We start from the raw sequence: 25,345 nt of genomic DNA on the forward strand, positions 1-25,345 counted from the left end.
ATCATAAATTCATAACAACAACAATAAAAAATCCCTAAATCAGTATTTCTAAGAAATAAATGAAGAATTAGTATTTCTAAGAAATAAATGAAGAAACCTATTTCTGACATGAAATTAACAAAATCCCAAAATTTACAAATAAAACAAGCCCATACAATCATAATTTCATAAGGACAATAATTAAAAATCCCTAAATCAGTTTTTTTAAGAAAAATAAGAACAAAACTATTTCTTATAGTAAATTAATAAAAACTCCCAAATTTTGCAAATAAACCAAACCCATTCAATCATAATTTCACATGAAAAAGAAGAAAATAACCCTAAAATAAAAAATCATAACAAAAAGAAGACAAAAAAAAAAACCCCTAAATTAGTATTTCTGACACAAAATTAACAAAATTCCTAATTTCTAGTAACAAATTTTGCAAAAAATATAAAAGTCCTAAATGTATATTTTCGAATGAAACCCTTTTTACATACATCTCATCAATCAAACCTATACCGTCAGAAATTATGTATAAAAAGAAGGGAAAAAATCAGAAATTCCATATAAAAAGAAGAAGAAAAGAAAAAAAACCAAATCATAAACCATGGACTCAAGTTTCTCATATTCGAAGTATAAAGGTTTCAAATCTTACTTGGAAGCCCTAAAAACAACTTTTCACCGATCAATCTCTTTTACATTTTGTACTGGCAACGATGATCGAACCAAAATGTCAAGCTTCTTCGTCATTTCTTCACACCGATCGGTCTTCTTCAAAGATTTCATCTCTCTCTCTGTCTCTCTCCCCCACAAATTTGATCGTCAATCATAATAGGTACTGAATTAGGGATTTCGAGTACAAAGAGTATTATCGTCTTTTCGTGCTCCAAAGTAAAGGTAATAAGGTCATTTAGTATTTGCAAGTAACATTGTTTTGTACCAATTTGATGGAATGGGGGAATCTTGACAATTTCAATTAAAATATGAGAGGTTTGTGTAATTATTCAAACCATAAGGAAAGTCTCTATATTTGTTAGAAACCTCAGGAGAGGTGAGTGTAATTTACCCTAAAAAAGAAGGGTTAATTATGTGGGTGTTTGGGAAGTTGCTATTTTAGTAGGCTATTTTAGTTTTTGGCTATTTTAGTAGGTTAAAATTTTTGTATTTGGGAAGATAATTGAATTTTTTTGTAGTTAGATGTGATATTGGTGAGAGAAAAATTGAAACAATTATGGATTTAATGTGACATTTTGTCTTATTAGTTATTTTAGGCTATTTTGTCTTTTTGTAGATTTTAGCCAAAAAAAATGCTAAAATCCAACTTGGCAAACACCTTTTGGGAGATTTAGAGAAAGATTTGGAAATGGAAAGGGAAAGGGAAAGGGAAAAAAAAATATAAATCTAGATAAAATATAAACATATTTCATTCATATTTTACCTATTTTTTCTATTTCTCTTTCCAAATCTCTTCTCAAATCCTCTAGTTAAACACTATCTTAAAATGAAATTGCAAATAGATGAGACAGCTACTAAATAATTGTACTATAAATGATTTTTTTTTTTTGTTTTTTTTTTTTGTGAGACTCTTACACATAAGAAGAGTTACACCAAGCACATGAATGAATATGCACCATGCACACAAGAGATTTGCACCATGAAACGCAATTTTTTTCTAAACCCTTGTAATTAGACCTAAATTTTACTTTGGTGCCTATTATTTTAAATTGAATAGGTTGGTTCTTATGCTTTAAATCTAGTTCAGTTTGGTCATTTCATTTAAGTTGAAGATTAAAATAAGCAATTTTGAAATTATTAGTTTTCTAAAGTGTCCATGTAGGAAAAATTAAGGAATTTTTTTCACAAAAGAACCAAATTAAAATTGGACTTAAAATATAGTGACTAAATTATTCAAATTAAAATTACAGAAACTAAAATAAAATTTAAGTCAAATTATAAAAATGAAAAATATAATTAATCCTAAAAAGAAAGTCAAATATCCGTTATACTTGAAAATGGTGATATTCCGTCACGTGATAATCACACACATAAATAGTACACATGAATAGGGAATTTTTTATTCAAATATAATTATAATTAGTCATTTTAAAATAAATTATGTAATTACAACACTAAATAGGGTTTTTAATGATTAATAACAAGTTTGTATTGAATTTTTTTCCTTGATTTGTACCATGTGAGAAAGATTACAGAAATTTAAAAGTAATTACGAGTCTGTGTGATTTTTTTAGACTAAAATGCACAACTATTTTTTGTTGAGTCATACTTATAAAAACTTTAATATGATCAACTTCTCTTATTCACTGTTGATCAACCAATTTGAAATTCTTATAAATTTTCAAAAAGTTACATTAAATTTTTACATAATTTGTTTAAAATCAATATCACTTCTAAACTTGTAAAGAATTAAGTCACATGTAATTCTCTAATTTTGCTCTAAATTGTAAATTGTCAAATTTATTCAAAACTCAAACTCACTAGTGGCTTCACCATCAATGTGTAATCTTAATTAATCGATATCAAAAATTAAAGTAATTAAAATATTTTTTTATATATGGGGCAGTAGATTAACATAATTTAAACATTGAAAATTAAATTGAAACACTTTGGCTCCATTTGGCAAGAGCTAAACGGGGCTTTTTTTGACTATTTTAGCCACAAAAGACAAAATAAACTATTTTAGCTACAAAAAACAAAATATCGCATCCAATCCATAATCATTACATTCTTCTCTCACAAAAAAAGCCAAAAAAGTAAAAAAGCCAAAAAACCCTTTCCAAACCAAACTTTTTAGCCCAGGCTAAAATAGCTAAAAAAACCAAAAAGTCAAAAAGTCAACCGACTTCCCAAACGGAGGCTTTATATATTGAGAACTAAATTGACACAATTTAAACATTAACATTAAAATAACATAAGACTCATACTTGGGAGACTAAAAATATAAGGCTCTGTTTGGTTGTGCTCTGTAATCAGTTTTCTACTCGTGTGTTGGAGCATGATGTTTGGTTTCGTTTTCAAATCAATTTTCTACACTCTGCAGAGAGAACCCTGATGCACAGGCGCCTTTTTTGTCCACCCGGTTGTCCACCCGGATGTCCACCTGATTTCCAGATTTTTTTTTATTTTTTATTTATTTATTTTTTTTTTTGCAATTGATTTACATAATCGGGACAAATATTTTCTGAAAATTTTTAAATTTTTTATGTGCTTTAAAATAATTTTGAGTTGTATGTTTAGTTATGAATTGTAAATTTTTGTATCACATATCAAATGTCACATCAATAATTCCCCACTCAAATCAAACCTCTTTTCCAAAACTATTTTTAAAACTCTTTACCAAACAAATTTTCTACACTCAAATCATAATTCCACAACACACAAACTCAAAATACAACTCATACTCTCAAATCACATTTACAAAACTCTACCAAACGCTACCTAATTATCTCATAATAAAATGTTTCACTCCCAATACAAACTAAACGAGTACAATTAATTTGGACAAAATTTATAATAGTACTTTCTAATCTAAAAATTACAAGAAATTATGCGTTTATCTTCAAATGGCTAGGAAGTTATCTAGGCATGATCCAAATCTAGGAAATAAAGTAAAATTAGCCTTAAAAATATACATCAAAAAAAGGGTAAATTAAGAGAAGAATTTTGGTGAGATAATGCCACTTGATAAAGTAGTAAAAATAATAAAATGAGACAGTATGCTCGCAAAAATAAAAAATAAAATGAGTCATTGGACCTGGGTTGGATAAATAAATAAATAAGCTTGACATTTTCAAAACAAAAGAACATGGTCACCATAACGGTTTGTTTTGGGTGCCTCTGTAGATTATACAAGAAATTTATTAAAAGAAAATAAAAGTTGCATTTGGAAGAGTGGACTTGGATATACTGAAGATTTTCATAGATTTCAAACACTTAAACTCGTGTTTGAATCTTAAATTTATAAAAGAAAAAGAAAAGAAGAGGAAGAAATAAAGTGAATGAAACCATGCAAAGCCTTCCCACACATGCATTCCACCAAGACAGGATGCAAAATTGTGGAGCAAATGAAGCATTACATTTACAGCATTATTTACACTGTTTAGTCCTGAAATTTTCTGAATCAATGAGCTTCACAATAAGTGTCTCTAACCTTTTTGAACTCACAGAAGGTTTAACCACATGTGGACTCCCGTGAAGTACACAATGATCCTTCTCTACACCCCAATATTTCGCACACCAAGCCCCGGGTGTAAACCGCCCATCTGGTCTCCTTAAAAGTTCCTTGTCAATTTTGTCCAGAACAGGATCGTCCTTTTCAAACTTACGCGCAAAAGGGGCACCACTCTGGACCATGTCATTGAAATGCTCCAACGTCAGATTCATTGGGTGTAGCTGCGGAGGATTGTCCCACCTGATATAATGCAAGTCATGGTTTACTGTGGTGTTCTGGAAGTCTTTATGGTTGCAGACAATTGTGTGGAAGTAGCCTTCCGGTGATGAAAGGATATTCGTGTAGTACATGAGAAGAGTGCGCGGAAGATTATCCCAACCCCAAACGCAGAATTCAAGAAATGGTCTTGTAAGCACCACCCATGAAGACCCTGCAGATGGGAAAAATTGGAGTTTAATTAAGGAAGAAAATATGTGCTGAAAATAGGAACAATAAATCAATAGTTTACTTAATTCTAGACAAAGTAATCAAGCAAGAAGCTTGGAAACATGGCTCCATTTTGAGAACAAACACAGACACGAGACATGACACGAACACACATGAAAATTTTCAAAAATATGTAGGACACAATACGGGGAGGACGACATGTGTAAAATATATGATGGGCATATATAAAGATAAACAATTATTATATGTAACATAAATAAATATTTAATTTAAAGATAATAATTTTTAAAGCCTAAAGAAGGAGAATAAATACAAATTAACATTAATTTCCTTTTATCATTAGATTTTAAAATATTTTATTCAAACTTCTTATGTGTTTAATGTGTTTAAGTGATATACACGTATTTTCCTAAGTGTCTACAGTGTGTCTGCATTTAGAAATATTTTAAAAATATAACATATTTGGCTGTGTCTGATAGGTGTTGAGAAGTGTCCAACTAGAGTCAGCATCCAACAACAGTATTTGACACAACACGCTACCTTCTTAGAAGTGTTGGTATCTAACACAACAACACACCACATTCTTAGAAGTGTCGGTGTTTCTTAGGCTCCATTGTAAAATTTGTCAGAAAGCATCACCTACACCATCCCCATCATCTCGATATCAATTTCCTGCTCTAAATTCAAATCTTCGAGGAATGAAAGTTTAGAACTCTGCCAGCTAGCTTAGTTGTAAAGTCTCTCGATGGTTGTAACAAAGAGCTGGGGTATAGTTCCACCATCATTTGCGTTGAGAGGTTTATGGTCGAGGGGAGGGCTACCACTAATTGTGACCAAACTAGAAAACATGCAGATTTCCATAACATAATAAGAAATGTGCCAAGATGTTTATGGTGGTAGTACTGAAAACATTTTATTTTATGCCTCAAACAGACCACACATAACAACCCAACATAACCTAACCAAAGTAAGGCCAATGGATCCATGTCTACCAAATTTTGACATTACCAAATCACATTTGACCACTAAAACCAAATAAAACATAAATAAACTTGTCTGGCTTCATGCTAAATTGCAAATTAATATAAAATTTAAACTCAAACCAAACTTCATTAGAACATGCACTAAATATGCTCGATGCAAAATTTCAGTTGTGTTTTTCCCATTCACATGCTTTTTATCGTCAAGTTATGCCTATATGAACCAAAGAGGTCAAATATCAATCCTAAATTTCAAAAAGCAACACACAAACAGGTGGTTGTTTATCATAATTGAGGACTACAAGATCTGATTAAAAATGTATCACTATAATACTGCAGAAGTACAGAAAATCAATTCCCACTAACTTATTCCTCTAACATCTATTAGTTTATGACACCGCATAAGTATGAAAACGTCAGCATCCCTGATTCTAAGGTGAAAAACTGAACACAGATGAACAGGTACTTGAGTTATCCGCATGGACAACAGAATAGTGATACAAGGCAAAAGTTAAGAATATACCCATGAATAACTTGAATGAAGAAGGCATAGATCTTTTCTCTTTGGCCCAAAATACACCAGATTTCTGTGAATGGTACAAGCCTGGATCTATAATGATAGGCCTTGCTCTTTGAATCCTGCAAATATACACTCAGAATGTTACTCCATATTAATAGCATCTACATAAGCAGAATAGCATGTAAAGAAACCATAACCACCCGATGAAATACTCCATACAGACAAGTTTAGAGACTTAGAAATATCAATTTCATGCTCACTCTTTCCAACCAATATTACTTGTGTGCTCGAGGAAGTTCAGATCCCTGGGCAAGTATGAGAATATGTGGAGGAGATCTGGGACAAAAGAAGAGCATATATATAAAGACCACAAGACCAACATCAGACAGTGAAGTAAGACAACATAAATTTTGATAAAGAGCAAACAATGCCAGATATTGCACCAAATTGCTTCACAAATTAAGAATTAGGTCAAATTTCGAAAAATAATTGAAAATGTCATTACCAGTAAGATTGGGCATGCTATGATTGGACTACATTGACTAATTTATAAGAGTTCGAGAGCTCAAATAGAAGAGTTGCAAATTCGAGGATCACTGAAATTTGAAGCAAAGTTTGAGGACAAAATGATACTTCAATCTAAAACTGATATGCAACAACCCACTCTATTACAAACCCAAGAAGAGACAATTCCCTGCCTGGCAAGACTCCACTCAAAAGTAGGAATGTCTGTAACTGCTAATAGAAAAATTAGCACCCTATCTCATGGTATCAGATCAAGAGATACCTATTCAATTTTGTAACTGACAAACACTTAAAGTAAGTACATTAGTTGAGCACCATAACTATAAGCAATCAATCCACATCTGCCCTTGATTACACCCCAAAAAAACCATTAAAATAGCAGAAGTCAAAGCATCTAAAATCTTTGGTGTTATGATATTGTTTAATCCATACAAGGAAAAAGACATTAATTTTTTTTTTTTTTTTTTGGGGGGGGGGGGGGGGATAAATACAAGGAAAAAGACATTATAATTACCAGATGCATCTCTACGTATGGCTGCAATTGGTAATAGTGAGTTCTTTATAAGAATGCTAAAAAAGACTCTATCCTAAGACCATTGACAATGCAACAAATATTAGCAAGACTGTAAAACACCATGATTCTCCTCTTATTTCCTTGCCAACCACTAGATCCTGGTTTTTGTGGATCAAATAGAGTTGATGGCCTCTGAGGCAAATGTGTTCCATGAACCTCATTACATAATGAAGATGTACTTCACAGAAATCTAAGCTCATCTAATTCTTTGTTGTATATCATGAGGGGAGATTATTTTTAAATTTTAAAAATGTGATGTAGCTAATAGATCAGGTAACAAATTGGAAAATGCACTTAAAATGTGATTCACTCCAGCCAAACTCAACCCAACAAAGCCTCATTCCAGCTTCTTAGGGATTTGGGCTAGTTGTCAGTTTACACCATATTATTCTACCCACAGTTAAATCATAAACCACTATTTATTTTATCAAGCAGCCACCCCAACTCCACTAAAATTCCCAATTTTTCCACTTCAACATATCCTATACAACCCAATTATGATTGCCAGGCCACTAAAGCTCAGTTTTCTAATTTTTTTTGTAATCAGAAAGGACAGGAATAGGGAAAAGAGAAGCTACATCATCCAGAGACCAGAGGTAACACTCAAACACATTGTAAGGGAGTGCCTCGTCACAAGCCTGGGCCTCGTTTTCTAATACAATTAACATGCATATAAAAGCGCATGCCAAAAAAATCATCAAACTCTCCATAGTATGATATTTGTGTCATTTCAATCACCAATGTTTAAATTGTGTCAATTTAGTTTCAAATGTATAAAAAGTGTTTAATTTGGTCCCTAACCTAACTCCGTTAATAGACACCATTGAGGGGAACAAACTACCCGTACAGGATTTAGGATGGCACAATTATTCCCATAAAATTGACCGAGCAATTTTTGTGTTTTTGATCAACTTTTTCAATTGATCTTTGGATGGCAATAATTGGGCCTTTGTGAATGATATGGCCTAGAGACCATATGGAGGTTTGAAAAAGTTGCATCGTTTTAGGACTAAGAACTAAACCATTGTTTTTAATAATATGGTAGAATTTGTACAAATGCTTGCTATGTTGAAAAACTAAATTGGAATAAATGAGTACATCATCTATGTAGACAATTGTAAATGCAGTGTAGGAATTAAAAATATCATTCACTGTATTTTGAAATTCTGAAGGAGCATTTTTGAAGCTAAAAGGCATAACATTCCATTCATAGTAATCAAAGGGTATTGTGAAAACAGTTTTGTAGCGATCTTTTTCAGTTATCTGGACTTGCCAGAACCTAGATTTCATATCAAATTTTGAAAAAAATCTTTGCTTCAAATAATCGATATAATAAATCGTTCTTGTTTGGAATTGGATACCGGATCCATTGTAAAACAACATTGAGGGGTTTATAATTAATAACAAGACGAGGTGTTCCTCTTTTGAGTTCAGTGTTTTTGTTAACATAGAAAGCAAGACAAGACCATGGAGATTTGCTTGGTCAGAAAATTTTTTTGTTTAAAAGATCATTGATCTCCTGTTTGCAGTGTTCCATCAATTTTTTGTCCATTTGGATGGGTCAAGCTTTAGTAGAAATGTCTTTCATTGAAATCCTTTTCATATGGTAAGTCGATCATATGTTGTTTGCGATGCCCAAAAGCATGTGGTAACTCAGAACATAAATCTTTTCCAAATAGAGTTCAAATTTTTTGAATAATAGATTTGACACGAGGTTGTTGTAATTCTTAATCTATAACTTTATAATGAGATTTCCTTTTGGAGTAAACAAATTTGTTTTTGTTTATGAATAAGATTTATTTTTAAAGTATTGATTTCATGTTCTTGAGGAGGAAATAGGAATTTGAAAACAATATCTTGATTAGTAAGAACAGTGGAAATTCCTTCATTTGTAACAGTAAATGGAGCGATCATGGTTAGAAAGGGGGTTCCTAATATGGTTAATTGAGACATGTTTTTGACTAATAGGAATTTAGTGTTTACACAAATACCGTGGTTGCAAATTTGAGTATGAAATATTTTGTAATTAATTTCCATAGATCCACTGTTGGCAGTACTTAAAGATTGATCAGTTTTTTCAAAATATTTGAAAGGTACAAGACCTTTGTAGATACAGTTGAGGTCAGCACCAGAATCAACAAGTGCCATTGTAGTGAGTATGAAATCATATATAACGACTTTAATTTCAATGTACCATTTTTGAAATGTGATACTATTAAGAAGTAAATTGACAGAATCATTAATAACAACTAGTTTCTTTTCAGGATGTTATTGGATGATTCTTGGAGATGTGGTTCATATGAGAAAGATGTATCAACAAGAAAATCATTAGCAGAGTTTTTTTCAAGAGCAAGAACTCTGGATCGTAAATTTTGAACATCAGTTTTGAGGTTGGGAATTTCATTTTGGAGGTCTCGGGTACCTTATTGACTCAGTCAAGGACATCTTTAAAATCACAAGTGTCATATTTCAATTCCTAAATAGTATTTGTGGTTGGAATATTGTGTTGTTTCGAATGGGAGTATTTGAATATAGCTTCTTGTTTCTTTTCTGGATCATCAATATTGCCGATAAATTCGAGAATCATTTTTTCTTGGGTTGTAAGAATATTAATACTGAGACCATACATTTCTAAAATGGCTTTACAATAATCATTAGATGTTTGGCATGAACATTCATGAGAAGCGTCGGGATTATCATTAGGTTCTTCATCAGAAAAAGTAAGAATATCACTATCAATTTCATTAAGTAGGAATTTATTATCAAAAGGATTGTCAGAAGAGTATTCACGATCAGATTCGGGTTCTTTATCACGAAGGAGAATAGATTCTAATTGATTTTTAAATTCATCAGAAACATCAAATTTATAGATTTTCTTTTTTGTTAAACATTTATTTGTATAATGGCCTGGTTCGCCACATTTCTAACAATTTGCAGTTTTCTTAGAAGAACTAGGTTTTGATTTAGAGGCATTATAGGGTTTGGAATTATTGGAGTTATTGAATTTCCTCTTTTTGTAATTGGGTTTAGGGTTTCTTTTTGTAATTTGAAAATTTGTTATAATATTTTTTAGTAGAATATTTGCGAGTTTTGCGGATAGGGGCTCTTCGGGTAGAAGATCCTGATAAAGGAAGAAGGATGGAATTGTAACCAAATTGATAACAAAATTGACGGAGTTCAATGCGGCCGATAGTTCGTTCTTTCTTTAGTTGATTTTTAAGTTTGATATCATTGCACAAGGATAATCCTTCAGCACAAATTTCAGATATTAATTCTCCAAAACTATATTGGTTGAAGGGGATTTGTCCATCATGCTTGGTGCAGATTTGAGTTTTGACCTTTTTAGCGAAAAGTGTCGGAAGCCCGGCAATGAAACGTTTTTTCCTAGAAATCTTGATTGGCGTCATGTCTTTGATAGAGTTTGGAGAGGAATATATCTTTGTACCAACAGAAATGCATGAAAGTTGGACATCTCAAATTGATAAGGAGTTCTTTAGATCATTCAAGAATAATTTGAGTATTGCCAATGAAATGTTGAGTTTTGGCAATTACTAGAGTAGTAACATCACTAATAGGTTGGCAAGTATTTGGATAAAGGATTGGAATATCAGTTTGATCTCGTTTAACGACAGTTACAATCGCCTGTTGTTGTTCTTGGGTGAGACAATGTCCCACCAGCCTTTGAGCTGGCCGGAAAAATTGAAAATAAGCATTTGAGCAACAGTGCCATCATTATTGTTAGAGGGATGTTTAGCAAGGGTAGCATTAGCAGTCATGACCATATGCTGGCTGAGATTGAGAATTTGGTAATCAGACTTACCATCAATATTTCATTCGCATAGATCACTACAGGAAAAAAGAGTGTCAAAATGGCATTCTTCTAATTGAAGGTCAATTGGGGTAGGTCATGGATAATAATTCGCATTGGTGGTTGAGCAGAAATCATTGATGTTTCTTGAATTTGGATTGGAGTATTTGATGTAAATTGTTCATATAAATTTTGTAATAATGTGTCATCTTGGAGTACATTAATTGTACCAGTATGAGTAGTTGTATCTTTGCCTTCTCTTTTTGGAATAAAAGGATTGGAGGTATCGACAATAGGATAATGGATGGGTTCATTGTCATTGAGGACTTTGGTAAGAATTTCTTTGCGTTTGTTAAGTTCGGCTAAAAATTCATCAGAGGGACTGGTAAAAGAATAGGCTGGATAAGGTAGATTTTGAATCAAGAGAGGTTGTCTAACTTGATTTGGAGGAACATAGATATAAAGTCGATCAACTCGTTCTTCAATATGGGTAGTTTGTTCACCAATTGTTTGAAGGTGTATATTTGTAAAATTTAACTGTTTATAGACTTGTCCAATGTCATAACTATTTGAAGGGGTAGTTCTGGATGATTGGGTGCCTTCCATCGGAGGTCGGTTATAGGGTTTGGCATAGAAGGAAAATCCAGCACCACGAAGGCTACAAGTTTTGCTGGGAGGATGAACGATTGAATGGGTTCACCACTGAGGACAAGGCAGTTTTTTTGTATGACATTGAAATGTGCTGTGAGGAGGCGTTGTGGAACTTCTATTTGGTGATGAGGGCAGTACTGATTGAAATACCAATGGAAAAAAGGTATATGATTTTGTAGAGTTTGTAAGGTAAGGAAATATTCAAATCGATTAACTTGTTGGGGAATGGTATGGTTTTGCTTGAAATAAATTCAATTGTGCGAGTTATATGGGGCATTGTATTCTTCGGAAAGTAAGTTGTGATTAAATGTGAAATCATTTTGAATAACATTAATAATAGAGAGTCTATGCCAAAATCAATATCTTGACAGAACCGACTAAAATCATCATAACTTGTATTAGGAATTTGATTGGGTTGTCGGCGTGTAGAGTGTAAATGTATATCTATTGAATGCCAATGAAGATACTGAGGAGTTTGTGCGGGAATATGATATCGTGTAGAGGTAGAAGTTGGTTGGGAAGAGGTTCATGATTGAGTTCGAACAGATTGGGATCATTGGAAGCAGAGTATAACAGAACCATTTGGATTTTGGAGAATGGTGTTTGGATTTGTATGGGGTTGAGAGGTAAGAGCTGGGACAGCGTTGGGAATTACCCATGTATTTTCTTCATCGTCAACATCAGCTTGTAAGACTTCTTCACAGGTTATAACCTAGGGAACCATTACTTCAGCATGCTCTTGATGAGCATGAAATAGGATGGTGGATTGTTTAGGGTTTGGTGCGATATATTTAAAGCTAGGGCAAGAGGTGGTCATGGCCTTGAGATAGACGCGATAACAAACCATGATGTTAAAAGTTGAGGAATCCATTTTATAGCGTTTGGTTTGGATGTTAAGTGTAAGAGTCTTAAGAATTGAATGATACTTCAAAATTAGGAAAGCACTCTAAATAGATAGGTCCATGTGCAAGACTAGAATTGATAACCCCTAACAAAGAGTCATCATAATCATGGTGACGCATATCTCGAATAGTACATAAGCTAGAAATGTTGAGATGCATGCGTGTCATAAGTTTTATTCCAACTTGGATTAGACCAAGATGTAAAAAATTAAATTTTTTCTGGAATTTAAAGAATGATGTCGCGGTCGAGTAATTGAAAATTTTGGTTGTCTTGAGTAACAGGTAAGATTTGTTCAACCGTCTTAATCTTGTAGGTTTGTTTGAGTTTGAATTTTTTGTCATATAAACAATAGATATCTTTAGTAAGCAATTTCCAATTTTTAAGACGTTCTTCAATTCGTTTTATATCTAAATCACTTTGATTGATAATGACTGGTTTCATTAAGGAACCTTCACCAGAAAATAGATTAGAAAATGTTTTAAATAATCTTGCCATATTAATTGTGTCGGTCAACAGGTGGTTTAACCTAAGCTCAGATGGTCAACAACGGCCTCTTGCCTAAAGACCTAATCGCTTACAGACTTCTGCGACTTAGGTGACATGCAGGTTAAATGGTAAGAAAAAAAATGACTCTGAAACTAACTTGGCTGTGATACCAAACGAAGTCCAGGTATTATAATCATATGATACAGACTAATTCAGAATTAAAGATTGTAACTGTTTTTGAAGGCGCTTTATAGAAGCTTGTTCATCTTTGATTTTTCTTTTCAAAGTGGAGATTCTTTGACTATAATTGATAATTGATTGTCCGGAGGCAAGTGATAGTTGTAAGATTTCTGAACGAAAACTGTATATTAGATTGAATTGAACAAAGAATACATACATCACTCACTTATATAGAACACTAAATCCTAATCCTAAACAAATACATCCCTGATATAGTGTTCTATTAGATATAGAATACTAACACTAATTCCTAATCCTAAAAGAAAAAGAAAAACGGAGAACAGTGTTCTCACACCCCCGCTCAAACTTAAGGCGTTTTAGCAGAAAATACTGAGAGTTTGTCAAGAAAAAACCGAAACCGAGCAGTAGTGTGAGTCTTGATGAAGAAAACAGCAAGTTGCAGATTCGAAGAAACAAAAGGAAGCAAGATAACGCCAGACTGTAGATGCTGACGGATGAAGTGACATTCAATCTCAATATACTTTGTCGGTTAACGAAAGACAGTGTTATGAGCAATTTGAATAGCACTTCGGCTGTCACAATAGAGAGAGGTCGGTGAAGACTGAGAGACACCCAAGTCAGATAAGAGACCACAAAGCCAGATAATTTCAGCAGTAGCATGAGCCATAGCACGACACTCAGCTTCAGCAGTAGAACGGGCAACAACAGTTTGTTTCTTGCTTTTTCAAGAAATCAGGGAATGGCCAAGAAACATACAGAAACCTGAAGTAGATTTACGATCATTAACATCACTAACCCAATCAGCATCAGCATAGGCCACCAAATCTAACGAAGAAGTAGAAGAGAATAGCAAGCCCTGAAAGATAGAACTGCGAAGATAGCGAAAAATCCGAAGCAAAGCAGCCCAATGTGTAGAGCGAGGAGCAGAAACAAACTGACTAACCACATGGACAGCATAGGCAAGATCAGGGCGAGTAACTGTCAGATAGACTAAACAAACCACAAGCTCGCGATATAACGTAGGATTGTCCAGAGGAACACCATCAGTAGTGTTAAGCTTCACATTAAGCTCAATGGAGGTATCAGAAAGCTTAGTGTCAGTAAGTCCGGCACGATGGATAACCTCGTTGGCATACTTAGCTTGGGATAGAAAGTAACCCTTGGGAGAAAGCCACCTTAATACCAAGAAAATACCGTAATGGTCCCAGATCCTTTATTTCAAAGGAGTGGAAGAGATGCTACTTGACCTCAGAAATAACAGAAGAGTCAGAGCCAGTGATGATCATATCATCCACATATAGTAAGAGAGCAACGAAACCAGCCGAGGTATGTCTCAGAAATAAAGCAGAGTCGGAAGCAAAAAGATGAAACCCAAGCTTGGTAACAGCAGTCTGAAAGCGATCATACCAAGCAGGAGGAGACTGCTTCAGACCATAGAGAGCACGCCGAAGACGACAAACTTGGCCAGAGGAATGGCAAAGACCAGGGGGAGGACGCATGTAAACCTCCTCAGTGAGATAACCATTAGGAAAAGCATTTTTAACATCCATCTGATAAAGAGGCCAAGAACGAATAGGAGCAACACAAATTAAAGTACGGACAATAGTCATTTTGGCAACAAGAGCAAACGTCTCCTTATAATCAATACCATATTCCTGGGAGAAACCTTTAGCAACCAGACGAGCTTTGTAGCGCTCAAGAGAACCATCAAAATGAGTCTTGACTTTGTAGACCCATTTGCAACCAACCAAATTCTTACCAACAGGCAAAGGAACCAACTCTCATGTACTAGTTTTCTGTAGAGCAAACAACACATCCTCCATAGCTTGAACCCAATGAGGATCCTGACAGGCTTCCTTGTAAGGCTAAGGTTCTACAAAAGAGTGAATAGTAGACAAAAAAGCACGATAGGAAGCAGAAAAACATATATTAGACCAACCTAACCTGTTTGGAGGATGACGCGCTCGAGTAGGATATCGTTGTTCAGCAGGATCGGTGTCATCAGAAACAGGAGGAGCAGCAACAGGGGCAGAGACAACAGGTGGAGGAGGAGCCTTGCGACGAGAATAAACTAAAAACGGAGGAAGAGAAGCAGCGAAAGGTGAAGCAGGAAGCGAGAATGGAACAAGCTCAGGAGGAACAGTGGAGATGTATTCATCAGACGAGACCTCAGAAGGAAATGGGTCAATGTGAACCAAATCCTCTTTGAAAACTGGAGCAGTGAGAGGGGGAAGCTGAAAGTAAGACAGGCGTTTGCGAAAGGCAACATGACAGGAGACATAAAGGCGACGAGAGACAGGATCGTAATAATGGTAGTCTTTCTGAGTAAGATTGTAACCCAAAAAGAAAGGAGGACAAAACAAGCGAACCCAAAGACACGAAGTAGGGAATAATTGGGGGGTTGGGAATACAGAACCTCATAAGGGGATCGACCAGAGAGTAAGGGAGTCGGCATGCGATTCAGGAGGAAAACAGCGGTAAGAACTGCCTCACCCCAGAATAGTGCTGGAACAGAGGCAGAGAGAAGAAGAGATCGAGTTGTCTCAAGGAAATGACGGTGTTTACGCTCAGCATAACCATTGTGGGCAGGGGTATCAGTACAGGAGGTTTGGTGACTGGTGCCCAATTTGGCCAAATACTCACAGAATTCAATTTTAAAGTATTCCCCACACAAGTCAGACTGGAGTATTTTAATTGTGGCCCCAAATTGTGTAGTGATCATAGACTGAAAGGTACGATATATCTGGTAGAAGTCAGATTTATAAGTCATAAGATAAACCCAGGTATAGTGGGTACAATCATCAACAAGGGGCACATAATACGTAGAACCCCCTTTAATGAGAATAGGAGAAGGTCCCTAGACATCAGTATGTACAAAGGAAAAGGGGAAGTAGAAATAGAAGTACTGTTATTAAAAGGTAAAGCTATCATTTTAGCAAGTTTACACCCTTGACACTCATTAATTTGACTAGGAGAAACTTTACCTAACAAGCCTAACTGAGCTAAAGACCGCAAGCGGTCAACGGACAAATGACCTAAGCGAGAATGCCATAAATAAAACTAACTCGATTGGGAATCTAACTGAAAAGATGAAAGTGTAACAGGGGAGGTAGACTGAGGAAGATACAGACTTTCCACCACATAGAGATCTCCAACTCTACTGCCGGTCCCAATCTGCTTCTTGGATATGCAATCCTGCACACAACAGACAGAAGAAGAAAAGATAACATCCAACTCGGAAGCATCAAGCTGACTGATAAAAAGCAAGCTAACAGACAGTTGAGGAACATAAAGAACAGAGAGAATAGTAACAGCAAAAATAGCAGAGGGTAAAACAGACCCAATAGATAAGATGGACATACCAGTCCCATTAGCAGTATTGATAGTAATGGGAAAGGGAGGGGGGATACAGTTTTGGAGTAAGGAAAGGTGAGGAGTCATATGATGAAAGGCACCAGAATCAAAGAGCCAGACAGAGGAAGGAATACCTGAAGAGGACCCAAGCAAACCTGAATGAAGAGAGGTAAGAGCGAAGGCAGATGGGGATGGCTGAGAGGTGCAGAGGATATGCTGAAGTTGTGCAATCTGAGCACTCAAAGTAGCCAAGTCCAGATCGGGAGCTGGAGTAAATGCAGTGTAAGTGGCAGGAGGACGGAAAGTACCCGAAGTAGGACCACGGAACTATGTCTGGGAAGATGGAGTAGGCTGACGTCCCTTTTTGGGACAGTTGTTCTTCCAATGACCCCTCTAATGACAAAAAGCACACTCATCTAGCCCTAATGGTCCTTTCTTGGGTTTTGTAGTGGCTTGAAGCTAATAAGGAGGTAGGGTCGATAACAAGGGAGGCCTGGCAGGAGCTAAGAAAACAGAAGGAGGCAGAGTCTGACTGGCGATCTTCAGATGGGTTTTCTTGGAGAGGAGCTCAAGAACAATAGCATCCGCAGAGAGAAGAGGAGATCGGTGAAGGATGCCACCTCAGATAGCCTCAATTGGAGGGGATAGAGCCGTTAAGAACTGTACTAAACAACCCTGCTCCCAAAACTGAATATAAGCATCCAGTATCTTGAGACTAGGTGGTTTCATAAGAGCCAACTAATCCCAGAGACCGGTCATCTCAATATAGAAGTCTTGAATAGTTTGATTCCGCTGACGAGCACTCTGAATAGTTGTTTCCAACTCATATCGCATGGCAAAGTTGGACTGCTGATAAACACCTAATAAATAATCCCACACTTCTTTTTGGAAAACATCATTCCAATACGGTCATCCACAGAATTATGAAACTAGATCAGAACTTGGGCATTATCACAATCCCAAGTATCACAGGAAGGCAGATACCCTTCCGCCTTCGAGTCCGATGGATGAGGAACAAAACCAGAAACATAGCCCCATCTTTTTTGACCAAGAAGAAAATTCTTCATGACATTAGCCCAATAGGCATAATTGCCACCAGTGAGTTTACATTTGATGGCTTGGATTTTAGTATCCGACATTGTAATAAAACAAAGTTTGTAATAAACAGACAAGTATAGGGCTTGAGTGCAATATTCCTGAAATAGGGTTTTAAATAGAAATACCCAAGTTGAAGCACAGAGATCGCGAAGCAGAGAGAGAGACTGCAGCTGAGATCGATCTTCAAACGATGCTCACAAAGATCTCAGACAGAGATCACGAAGCACAGAGGCAGACGAACCAGATTAACCAGAGAGCCGAAGTAGATAGTTGCGAATCGAATCAAACAGAGATCGTGAGGAAGAGAGGGGGCCTTCGCGAGACGAACCAGACGAACCAAAGAGGGGGTTTCGAACCTAGCTCTGATATCATGTATGATTTCTGAACGAAAACTGTATATTAGATTTAATTGAACAAAGAACACATACATCACTCACTTATATAGAACACTAAATCCTAATCCTAAACAAATACATCACTGATGTGGTGTTCTATTAGATACAGAACACTAACACTAATTCTTAATCCTAAAAGGAAAACGAAAACGGAGAACAGTGTTCTCACAATAGTAACAATCTTAAACGAGATAGTTCTTCTTGTAAATCGGAGATATATTGGAAACTATCATTAATTTCAGTACATAATTCAGAAATTAATAGCAAAATAGGCAAACATCACACTTATATTAAAATAAGAAATACAAGATTACAAGGTAAAGGAAAACTTACAAAGGATTACAATGGTGGAAATAGATTGGACAGAGCATCCAATATAATACGCCCACTAGTAATAATTACACACCCAATTACACTCACACTTCGATAATATATAGATGTTTGGATTTCTAAAAGCGTGTCTACTTCTGCTGAAGGTTGTTGCTTATATAGAGCTAGGAGGTTAGCACTGAAATGGTTTGGAGTCCGAAGAGATAAAGAGGAATCTACTTTTCTTTTGTCAGTGCAAGGAATCTACTTTTGTTGCAGGCGTCACATGGGAGATGCATTATAGGAATTTGCTTTTGAGCTAGAAAGTAATATGGACAAACTTGCTTTTGAATTATTGAGTTGTTTTGTCAAAGCAATATAAATGGAATCTTGCTTTATAAATTATTGAGGTCAATTCCTTCATAGGTGTCAGAATAGTCTTCGTCCAAGTCTTGAGTTGGAATCCGTGTGGGAGAAGATGTTGGAGAGACTGTCGATGACCTTGCTTTAGTGATGATAGGTGGAAGAGTCTCTAATATAATGTCTTTATCATAATCGGATAGGGATTTGGCTTCAGCCATGAGAATCATTTTCATTTTGATTGCTTTTTTATATTTATGTTCAAATTCATTCTTGGAAATTGAGGGATATTTATCTTTTTTCTTTTCAAGTTCGAGTCTAAAATTATCATAATCAAAAGATTTTAAGGATTTTGGACTAGAAAAAGCCATAGAAGGGCCAAGATTGATGGATGCAATTTGTTTCTGCTTCTTGTAGTATTGACAGAGTTGATCTGGATAATGCTCTTGAGGAATATTATAATTTTTCCACCACTTAGTGGCTATCTGCCGGGTGAGATATTGGGTATTATGTGGAAAAGAAGTGGTATATTGCCATGCCATTATCCATGGGAGCTTAAAATCAATAACAAAGTAGAGGAATTCAGGGAATGGAGGTTCAACCTCAGACAGATAAATATGATATGAGTCCTGTAGAGGATCAGATAGAGCAGCAAATTGGAGGCCAAATTGATGCCACCAGGTTTCAAACCATGTAAGGATATCCCCAATAGTGATTGTAAAGTTGAGTCCAAATCGAATCCACCAGGTGTACTGGAAAAATTGATTTTGGAAGTAGAAAACATGAAACCATGCTTGTTGATAATCATAATAGTTATATTGAGCAGGTTTAATGTGAGAATCGGAGAATTATCGAAATATGGTAGGATGACCCCATTCAGTTGGAGAAACAATTTTGAGAATGTGAAGTTTGGAATATTGAAGAAGGGTCTTATCTTCTTTAGAACAGACATGGTCAATGGAGATAGAGTTGGTTTCTTCAAGGACTTTCATAAAAAAGGCGGGAATACTGACCAGAATGTGGAGGATAATGCCAGTTATTTGGAAAATAAGCGGAAATGAGGGTTTCAGGTTTGATATTGGGCTTTTGCTGTAAGTGGTCAACATGACCAGTAATTAATGGAACGATGGGGTATGATGTATCGTGAGTATAATAACCATGATTGGCGGTAGCAGAAGTACTAGATGTTTTGAAATTGGGTTCTCCTTTGGACGAAGTAGCTTGAGAGTTCTTCAAATTATATGCCATCCAAAAATAATATCTTTTGAGGCGGATGGACCATCGGTGGTGGTGAAGATTGAAAATAATTCAAAAGTAAGTTTGTCCCTACTACTTTCCAGCTCAAAAGCAAATTCCTATAAGGCATCTCCCATGTGACGCCTGCAACAAAAGCAGATTCGTTGCACCAACAAAATAAAAGTAGATTTCTCCTTATCTCTTCGGACTCCAAACCATTTCAATTCCGACCTCCTAGCTCTACAGAAGCAACCTCTTTCAGTAGAAGTTGACACGCGCTTTCAGAAATCCAAACATTTGTATATTATCTAAGTGTGAGAGTGTGATTGTAAGTGTAAGTGTAATTGGGAGTGTAATTATTACTAGTGGGCGTATCATATTGGATGCTATGTCCATTCTGTTTCCACCATTGTAAATTGTAATCCTTTGTAAGTTTTCCTTATCTTATATTTCTTATTTTAATATAAGTGTGATGTTTGCCTATTATGCTTTTAATTTCTAAATTACGTACTGAAATTAATGATAGTTTCCAATATATCTCTCATTTACAAAAAAAACTATCTCATTTAAGATTATTACTGTCACTTGCCTTCGGACAATCAAAATACCTTAAATTGTGTCAATTTAGTTTCGAATGTATAAAAAGTGTTTTAATTTGGTCCCTAACCTAACTCCATTAATAGACACCATTACAGTCAAATATAAATGTGTAATTATGTAGACCAAAATGACGCATATAAGAGTATCTCCAATCTTTCACCAATTTTTTCATCTAATTTGATTCTCAATTTGAGAAAAAAGTTTGATTTGATATGAACTATCACAATCCTTTCATCAAATTTTAATCAAGTCTTTATAAAAATTCTGATCTTACCCCAAATTTTACTTTTCATCAAATTTGACCATCTTTTTGAATGTTCATCAAATTTAAATTTGCTAAGGATTCAATAAGTTCTCAATTTGATGAAAAATAATGATTTGATGAACATTTGACAAAAGGATTGGCTATGATTTTTAAGCACTTCTTTATAAATTTGATGAAAGAAAAGGTAAAAGATTAGAGATGACGTACCATGTTTTGGGACTGAAGTGTAATTTTATAAAGTGAGTTTCACACACATCACACATTTTGAAAAATAAAAGTAATTTAAGGGACTCACATTTAACTGGATTTTTACAGATGGAGTTAGGTTCCAAAATTGAAACACTTTCTATACAATGAAGATCAAAATAACACCAATAAGGCTATCTTTAATCCAGACTCATATCTTTCATCAAATTTAAATTTGATGAAAATTTGGTAAAAACGGTGCTCCAAAATAAAGGGAGAGATATATTTTTCATCAAATCAAAGAAGCATTTAGCCTTTCATCAAATTTTACAGGTAGCCATTGGTGGACAACCGGATTTTGGCCTTATTAACCAAAAATTTACTCTCGGCTGAACGACCAGCTAGATTTGATGAAAATCTTAGTTCACCATTCAAGATCAAACTTTTCAAAATTTGATGAACGATTAGAGATGCTCTAACATATTTTGGTTAAAAATGTAATTTTTTTTTGATAACTCGGTATTCGGTCTTAAGAACTAATTAATGAGGGACCCATCATGTCCCCACCATCCATTAGTTAGGCAAAGCCGGTGTGAACTAGCCATAACAAATTGTTTGCACCTAGGACATTTCGAACATAGACCACACCCCAAACCCAGGCCTTGGCTAAAAATGTAATTAACCCTAACACTATTTGGATGAAAGGATTTGGTGAGAAAAGAAAATAAATGGTGAGAATTGAAAACCCTTCACTTTTTTGGATAGTTAAGTAAGGTGAGCAATAGTGAGAAATGATAAAGATGGTGAGAAATGGACTCTCACCAAATCTGTGTTTTGTTTCTCACTAAAAGCAGTGAAATTTGATAAGAAAAGAATTAGGTTTAAGAGCATCCCCACCAGAGCCCCCAAACCCCGCCTCCTTACCTATTTTAAGAGATAGATGGCTCTCTATACACCTACATCAGCTCCTCTAAATAATTCCCTAAATTAGATTTGCCACAGTGGCTCCCTATTTATAGGGAGGCACTGTAGCTCCCTTATATATATATATATATATATATATATTTTTGCTTTGTTTTATTTAGGGACTGTGGTACACATTTATGATTTTTATTTTTTTTAAATTTATAATTAAAAATTATATTTTAATAAAAAAAAATAGGGAGTTTGTTAATAGAATATAGGAAGAATAGGGAGTCTGTTGGGAGAAGTAGATGAAAAAGTGATTCCTAAAATAAGAAATTAATTTTTTAATAATATTTTAGGGTAAAATTTAGGCCTTATTTGTCATAACCTAAAAAAGCCAAAAAGTTAATATCTTATTTAAGTCACATCATCTTATTTAAGTCACATCATCTCTCTACCACATCACTTCAAACCCAACCTATACCCAACCCATATTTCATAAAAATCAAAAAGTACACTTATTTATATCATTCCAAACCACCCCTTAGATAAACTGGTGAGGATGCTCTAATGAAACTTACTTAAAATACCAAAATTACTATTATAAAAATAAAAAATAAAAAATAAATAAAAACTTACTAATACGAAAGATTATTTTAGTAAAATGAAATAAAATACTTTCTTTTCCCTTCTCTTACTTTACTCTATCCAAATAAGATAGTTGAGAAATTACATTCTCGTCTCTTTTAAATGATAAAAAATCATAATCATTTATCTTCTTTTCTCACAACACAATCATTTCTTTTCTTTTCTCATCTCCCTGTTCGGTTCGGTCAGTATTAAGAGTATATTTAGTACCGAACCGATCCTTCAATTTTTATGATTGGGAAACTGATACAGACCTTATGCTACAGTTAAATTTATCGATTTTGTGGGTTTGATGTAGAAGGAAAATTCACAAGAAATTTTAAAAGGTTTTATAATAGATTATAGAATTTTACATTAAAAATATATTAAAATTGCTCAATAAATATTTTTCTCACTAATTTTTATTTTGTATATTATATTTATTATAAAAAAATTATAATATAAAAATATTTAAATATAATATTCGGTTGGTTGAATTGGTTTCATAAAAAGTTTTAAAACTGTATGTTAAGAAAAACAGACCGAAATCTAAAATTTCGGTCGGTAGACTCGTTTTTATCGACTTTTCTTCTATCCCTAATCCAAACCGAGTGTAAAACAAGAGAACTACAAAGATCATACACATAGATGATACACTATCAAATCAGTAATAAGAAACTAACCATCTTGAGGCATCAGAGGATAATCCTCCGAGCTGAGATTTATAAACCAATCCCACTTCGCCTTCTTCAACAATATCGCCACCGCATGAAGCGTCAACGCCACCATCGTCGGACCCTTATACGTCACCAGATTAGCCTTACCCACCACCATCACATTCCCAAACTCCCCAACCACCGCCTCCGACTTCACATCCCTAGCCAGCTCGAGCCGCTCGGCGGCCGAAGCTCCCAGATCAAGGTGCAGCAGATAGTAGTTCCTCGGGTGGTAGGCCGCCTGAAGCAGCCGCTTGAGCCGCCGCCCATCGCCCCTCGTCCCCGATAGCAAGTACGCCAATCTCGGCAGCTCCGGCGGCTTCAGCAGGGAAGCCGTCGAAGCCGAAGCTTCCGATTTGGGAAAAGATGGAGGTGATTTGTGGTGCCCTTGGTTTGTTGTGAGGAGTAAGATGAGAGAGATTGTTGATATGAGGGATAATGGGATGACCCATTTGCGATTGAAGCAGAGAGGAATGCGAATGTGAGACCTTTTCATCTGGAAAATGGGATTAGGGTTTTGGTGTGTGAAAGTTTTAGTTGAAGATTGGTTGGGAATTGGAAGAGAATGGGAGCTAAATTTGGGGGTTTTGGAGTTGGTTTTTGCTTAGCTTAGACGGGAAAACAATGGGTGGTTGGTGGGTTTAAGAGTGAATTTGAAGCTTTTATAGAGGTTGGTTGTGAAGGGAAATGGTGGACTGAAATGTCTATCTTTCTCACGTCTGTTTTTTAGAGGGATATCTTTCTCACATCTTTGTTACATAATAATTCAATTAAATTAGAGGGATGCTATTAGCACCTCGCATAATACTGTCGAAATCGTCAAAATTACACCGAATCGTACTGTCAAGATAAATTCGTTATTATTTATCAATTGAACCGTCGGTTTTTGGTAAGAAAAATGACAAATTTTTGTGACACTTTTATCAATTCGCCGGTCTCTATTTTTCTTTCAAACTACACCGACCCGCACCGCTATTAAATCATGTTTTATAAGATTCTAAAAATTCTTTTTTATTTAAGTTTACTTGTTGTTCTATATCTTAGAATATAGTATTACATTACTGTTCAAGGGGAATTCAATATGTCAGTAATCCAAAATAAAGTTGGATTCCAATTCACTTTTCAATCTTTTTTTTTTCTGGCCATGTTGCAAACTTGCATCAGCTCACTTTTCAATCTAAATACTTTTCAGCAGTAAACATTTTCAATATATTGTAAACCCTGAATGATAGTAATTTTATGTATTGTATTTGATCATTGTAGCTTCCACAGATGCTTGTAATGAATTGATGGCATAATCGTTGATATTATCATGTTGTTGCTACACTTGCTGCATCAGAAGAAAGCTTCGCAAGATACTTAGCATCACGGTATCTCTCGTCTTTTTTTTACTCTTTGATTTAAGTTTTATAATTTGAATTATATTTTTTATAAATCGCCAATCCGCCCGAACCGCCAAGGCAAATCCGTCATCATTTATCAACTGAACCGCCGATTTTTGATAAGGAAAATAGCAAATTCTAGTGACACTTTTATCAATCTGTCACCCGCTATATGGTTTTTATTTTTCTCTCAAACTGCACCGACCCGCACCGCGCACACCTCTATTAGCACCTGTCAAAACTTTTTGGATCCCCTATTTTATAATTTTTTTTATTACAATTATACCCTAAAATAAAATTACATTAAAAGACATTATTAAATGGAACACCCACCTATCAATAAGAACTAATACTCTATAATATTGGACACCCACCCCCAACCCCACCCCATCCCCACCCCTATCTCCATCTCTAACTCCAACTCCAACTCCAACTATACGTATTTCATGTTTGTAAACCCTAAACTTATTACTTTTCATAACCAACTAATATAAATCCTAAATCTATTATTTTTCATAATCATCTTAAATCCTAAATGTGTTATCTTCATCACCATCATCAACGTTATTGAACTTGAAAGTTTTGCTTCAAGTATAACGTATACTTCATCACTTATTTTATTGTGTAGAGCAATGGAGGACGAA

The 25,345-nt window shown here is 35.0% G+C and overlaps 1 protein-coding gene across 1 annotated transcript; it reads right to left on the reverse strand.

Annotated features, from left to right (window-relative positions):
• Positions 1 to 3,898: 3,898 nt before the first annotated feature.
• On the reverse strand, positions 3,899 to 24,066 carry LOC114264026 (beta-glucuronosyltransferase GlcAT14C). Its single transcript, XM_028204617.2, has 4 exons — positions 23,287 to 24,066; positions 6,380 to 6,455; positions 6,123 to 6,238; positions 3,899 to 4,602 (listed from the first exon to the last, which is right to left on the reverse strand). Exons 1-4 carry the CDS (start codon positions 23,813 to 23,815, stop codon positions 4,088 to 4,090), a joined length of 1,236 nt encoding a protein of 411 aa, XP_028060418.1. The 5' UTR covers positions 23,816 to 24,066; the 3' UTR covers positions 3,899 to 4,087.
• Positions 24,067 to 25,345: the final 1,279 nt, after the last annotated feature.

This window comes from Camellia sinensis, chromosome 10 (assembly GCF_055761805.1).
Source record: "Camellia sinensis isolate YWXY chromosome 10, ASM5576180v1, whole genome shotgun sequence".
NCBI lineage: Eukaryota > Viridiplantae > Streptophyta > Magnoliopsida > Ericales > Theaceae > Camellia > Camellia sinensis.

What these genes read in the sequence shown, in the direction of transcription:
- LOC114264026 (XM_028204617.2), bottom strand. Translation starts at nt 23,815, where the DNA reads ATGAAAAGGTCTCACATTCGCATTCCTCTCTGCTTCAATCGCAAATGG. An exon ending in TCCTCTGATGCCTCAAGATG is followed by an intron (nt 6,456 to 23,286) that starts GTTAGTTTCTTA and finishes CTTTTGTCCCAG; the next exon opens with ATCTCCTCCACATATTCTCA. An exon ending in AGTAATATTGGTTGGAAAGA is followed by an intron (nt 6,239 to 6,379) that starts GTGAGCATGAAA and finishes GTATATTTGCAG; the next exon opens with GATTCAAAGAGCAAGGCCTA.